Source organism: Coturnix japonica, linkage group LGE22C19W28_E50C23, assembly GCF_001577835.2.
Source record: "Coturnix japonica isolate 7356 linkage group LGE22C19W28_E50C23, Coturnix japonica 2.1, whole genome shotgun sequence".
NCBI lineage: Eukaryota > Metazoa > Chordata > Aves > Galliformes > Phasianidae > Coturnix > Coturnix japonica.
Genome location: NC_029544.1, coordinates 878,300 through 882,895, shown reverse-complemented (window position 1 = coordinate 882,895; position 4,596 = coordinate 878,300). Strand labels below are relative to the sequence as shown.

Sequence of the window (4,596 nt, the reverse complement as noted above, 5' to 3'; positions counted from 1 at the left end):
CACCTGCAGCCGTGCACGATGGCCACCAGTTTGCGCTCATCACGGTGGTACCACACAGTCAGCTGCAGCCGGGGCCCCCCCACCTCTGTACGACTATAGGGGGGGTGGGGGGGGACAGCAGTGACACTCAGCCCCACAACAGACCCCCCCCTCTAGTCCTGTGCCCCCATTGTCTCCCAGCCCCTACCTGTGTGCTGGGGGCAGCCGCTGCCTCAGCGTCCCCCCCCCATCCTGGTTCTCCTCCTTGTCCCCCCCCGCCATCACCTCCTGGGGCTCATCGTCCCCCCCCGATGTGGGGTCACTGCTGGGTGCCACCCCCGAGTGCTGCGACACCAGGATCTGGGAGTGGGGAGATGTATGAGATATGGGGGGGGGGGGTGTTCAATCCCACGCCCCCCACCCCACAAAGAAATGGACTCACCCCCAGCTGCGCACGTAGCAGCACCTGCCCCCCCCCTGTCAGTGGCAGCCACGTGTCCAGGGTCAGCAGCTCAGCATCCAGCAGCTGGGACAGGGGGAGGCTGAGTGCACCCAGTGTCTGCCCCCCCACGTCCTGAACCTGGGGGGGCAACGGGCAGCAAGGTGTGGGGCGGCCCCCATAGGGCAGAACCCCATAGGGAACCCCCACCCCCATTATAGGGCAGCACCCATAGGGAACCCCCACCCCCATTTATAGGGCAGCACCCCCATTGGGCAGCCCACCCCCCCAGGAAATAGGACCTCCCCCCCATAGGGAACCCCCACCCCCATCATAGGGCAGCACCCCATAGAGCAGCCCACCCCCATTATATAGGGCAGCACCCCATAGAGCAGCCCACCCCCCAGTAGAGCAGCCCACTCCCCAATAGGGCAGCCCACCCCTTTAGGGAATCCCCCCCAAATCAAAGAGCAGTACCCCATAGGTCAGCCCCCCACTCCATAGGGCAGCTCACCCCCATATGTCAGCATCCCATGGGGAACCCCCCCCCATCATAGTGCAGCCCCCCACAGAGCAGCCCACCCCCATAGGGCAGCACCCCATAGCAAAACTCCCCCCCTAGGGCAGCCCTCCTCCTACAGATCAAACCACAAAGGGGATCCCTCCACCCATAGAGACCCCCCCCATTCCCCATAGGGCAGAACCCCCATAAGGCAAACCCCATAGAGCAGCCCCCTAGTGAGAAGCCCCCCATAGAGAACCCCACCCCACAGGGAACCCCCCTATAGGGCACCCCCAGGACCCCATCCTAAACCCCAAGGCTTCCAGAACCCAACAGCATCCTTACCCCCCCCCACCCCTCATCCTGACCCCCAAATCTCCCCCATTCTCCCCACACCTCAGTCCCAAACTGGGGGTCCGGGCTGGCTTTGCTGGGTCTTTGTGCACTGCTGGTACCAATGGGGGTCTCCAAATGCCCAGGGGGGGTCGGTGGGGGGGGACCACCCTCAGGACCATCAAAGTGCAGCACCTGCACAATGAGGTGGGTCAATGCAGGGTGGGCTACGCCGCCCCCAGCCCCACATTCACCCACAGCATCAAGATAATGTGCAGGTGACTGTGGGGTCCCTATGAACCCCCCCAAACCCCCCCCCCAGCCCCACACTCACCCGCAGCACCAGGGTGAGGTGCAGGCGGCTGTTGGGTGCTGCGTGTTGCAGTGCAAAGGGCTCAGACAGGGTCAGATCTGGGGCAGAGAGCAACCGAGAGAGGGGCACAGAGAGGGAGCCCAGGGGGGTCTGACGGGGGTCATCCTTCACCTGGGGACATGGGGGGGTCACGGGGGGGAAGAGGGTTATGGGGGGGAGTGGGTATAGGGGGAGAAATGGGGGTATAGGGGGGGAAGGGGTATAGGGGAATGGGGGTGAAGAGGGGTATGGGGGGAGTGGGGTATAGGGGGAGAAATGGGGTATAGGGGGGGAATGGGGCCATGGGGGAATGGGGTATAGCAGGGAAATGGGGTATGGGGAAAGAATGGGTTGGGGGGAAATGGGCATGGGGGGGGAAATGGGGCATGGGGGGAGGAATTGAGGTATGGGGGGAAAATGGGTATAGGGGAATAATGGGTAGGGGAAGAACGGGTTTAGGTGGGGGAGGGGAACATGGGGATATGGGGGGAATGGGGTATGAGGGGAGAAGGTGGTTCGGGAGGGGAAAAATGGGGTATTCATGGGGGATATAATGGGGTATGGGGGGATATAATGGGGTATGGGGGGTAATAATGGGGTATGGGGGGGGGGATGCGTTATGCTGAGGAAATGGGTATTCAGGGGGGAAATGGGGTATGGGGGAAAGGAATGGGGTATTGGGGGCTTTGTGGGGCATCAGGCTTGGGAATAGGGGCACTATGGCGGCTAATTGGGCATGTAGGAAAGGAGGCCGCCGTGCCGTAGTGGGAAGATGGGCTATGCGGGCACAGCTGGTTGTGGACAGTATAGGGACATAGAAAGAACAATGGGGGGTTATGGGGTCATGGGTATGGGAGCACAGAGGGGTATGGGGGAATTTGGGGGCGAATATGGAGTCTGGGGGCTCAGAGGCGGACACAGGGGGGGATGTATGTCGGGGCTGGGGGGGGGCTTGCCTTATATCCAGTCCTGGTGTGCCGGCGGTCGTGCAGAAGAAGCGAAAGGCGTCCTCCCATACCGGGTGCCGTGTGTTGTACACCACCTATGGGGCGTATGGGGATGGGGGGGGGCAATTGAAGCAGCCCCCCACCTGTGCCGCCCTCCCAGGCCACGCATGTCCCCCCCCAGCCCCTTAACCTACTTCTCGCGTGTCCGAAAGTCCTGCACTGACACCTGCCACGGGGTTTGGGCTTCCTTCCCGGCTTCTTCACTAGGAAATAAAGGGTGGGGGGTTCAGGTGGGGTTATAGCGTGCTCCCCTCCCCATTCCCAAGACCCCCCCCCCACTTACAGGCAGCTCTCCTGCAACGGTCCAGATACGACCCACCAGGATGGCAGCTGACGGGGGGTCGGGTGGATGCCGGATCTTTGCGTTTCCTTTTGCAAACCTGAAGGTGATTTGGATCGGGCATTGGGGGGGCGTCAGAATTGAGCAGGACGGAGTCCCCCCCCCTTGCTTCACCCCCCCCTTCCCCATTTATTCAGCCCCCACTGCTCCAGTGTGGACACAGCCAAGCCTCCATCTTCCTCTATAAGTGGCTTCGCGCGTCTCGCTCTTGCGCGACAGAGCGACGGGAACACACTTGGTGGGCTGTGTGCTGGTGTACCTCGACCCCTCCCAGGACAGAAGTATATAGATCCCACCTCTCGCGCGCCTAAGCGCGCGCGTGGAGTATGCATTCACGGGCGCTGCCGACCCTCCCTCGCCCCTGGCAACCTCCACTCTCCTCTCAGCCTCTAGTACTAGTCCTCTGGCGCCTCGCTCCGCTCGTGCCAGTGCTTCGTATCGCTGATCGTGGCCTTCATCCCGCGCTGATTAGCGCGAGCTAAGCTACGCGTCGCGAGAGAGAGCTGTGATCTACCTCAATCTTCTCGCGCTCTCTGACGAAGATACGTGTGCAGTACCCGGCGGAGGAATGGACACAGGATGCAGATGGGTGACTATTTCTGTAGAGACCAGACCCCCTCATAGCCTCAAAGAGGTGAAACGGGCGAGATTGTGTCCGAGTGGTGTGTCCTCGGGCGTTGAGGGCCCAGTGCAGCCTCATTAGTGACTGGTGCCGCCGAAGATTTGAGGCGGATGCCTTACACCACGCACACAAAATAGCGTCCCCTCAAGGACAGTGCGGTGGTGTGGCTACCCGTCTAGAGAGACACCAGTCCATGGGAGGACACCTCGTAACGTGCCACCAATAGCCATCTCTCCAGGTGGCTTGGTGAAGGGCCGTTGCCGGAAAGGACCATCTCCCTTGCCACTGAACACAAGGGCGAGTTCCTTCATGAGGAGCGAGGAAGGTGCGGGAGGGCGGGATGGGAGTTAGGGCCACCCAGTGGTACAGTTGTGGACCCTGAGGGCGGCTGCATGTTTGGGAGCGGGCCCACCCAGGGCCTCGATGTCGGGGACCCTATCACATGACACTGTCACTCTGCACTCTCCTTCCCCACAGACTGCATTTGGGTCCTCTATTATACTGTGCTAGGTGGCACCCTCTATGGAGGGGGGCGGGCGGCCCAAGCCCACCGCTGGAGGGGCACGCGAAAGGAAGGTGCTGCCGCAGAGTCATGGCGGCTGAGCTCCTAAGTACGCTCCCCGACAGGTATGTACTGTGGGGGTTCAGGCCAGAGACGTTGCTCCACCGGGTCGCGGTTAGCATGCCCAGTCGAGATTGCTGTGCCCTACTGGCTTGATCGACAAGACCGATCGAAGCCTGGGGTATGCGAGGCGTTCCCCAAGTGGGTGACCCAAGCTCATGCAAGCTCTGTGGCCCGCAAACCCCAAGTGAGCTACCGCTCACCTGTGGCACGGAGATTTTAGACTACCAAAAGTAGATGAGGCCCTAAAGGTTCTCACTCGCGCACGATCATTGACAAAAACTCAAGCTTTGGTAGCAGAGTCTGTTTACTGTCCATAGTATGCAGCAGTTCCATTGAGAGTAGGAGCCGGACTGAAGTGGCTTTCTCTTCTCAGTGCTCATCCTGGGGGCGCGGACGA

The 4,596-nt window shown here is 61.2% G+C and overlaps 1 protein-coding gene across 1 annotated transcript in view; it reads right to left on the bottom strand.

The window, feature by feature from the left end:
* Nucleotides 1–3,741: 3,741 nt before the first annotated feature.
* Nucleotides 3,742–4,596, bottom strand: part of LOC107325736 (extended synaptotagmin-1) — a 2,400-nt gene continuing 1,545 nt past the window's right edge. The window contains exon 6 of the mRNA XM_015886881.1: nt 3,742–3,879. Within this exon, the coding sequence (XP_015742367.1) occupies nt 3,742–3,879 (138 nt within the window). The remainder of the gene's footprint in view (nt 3,880–4,596) is intronic.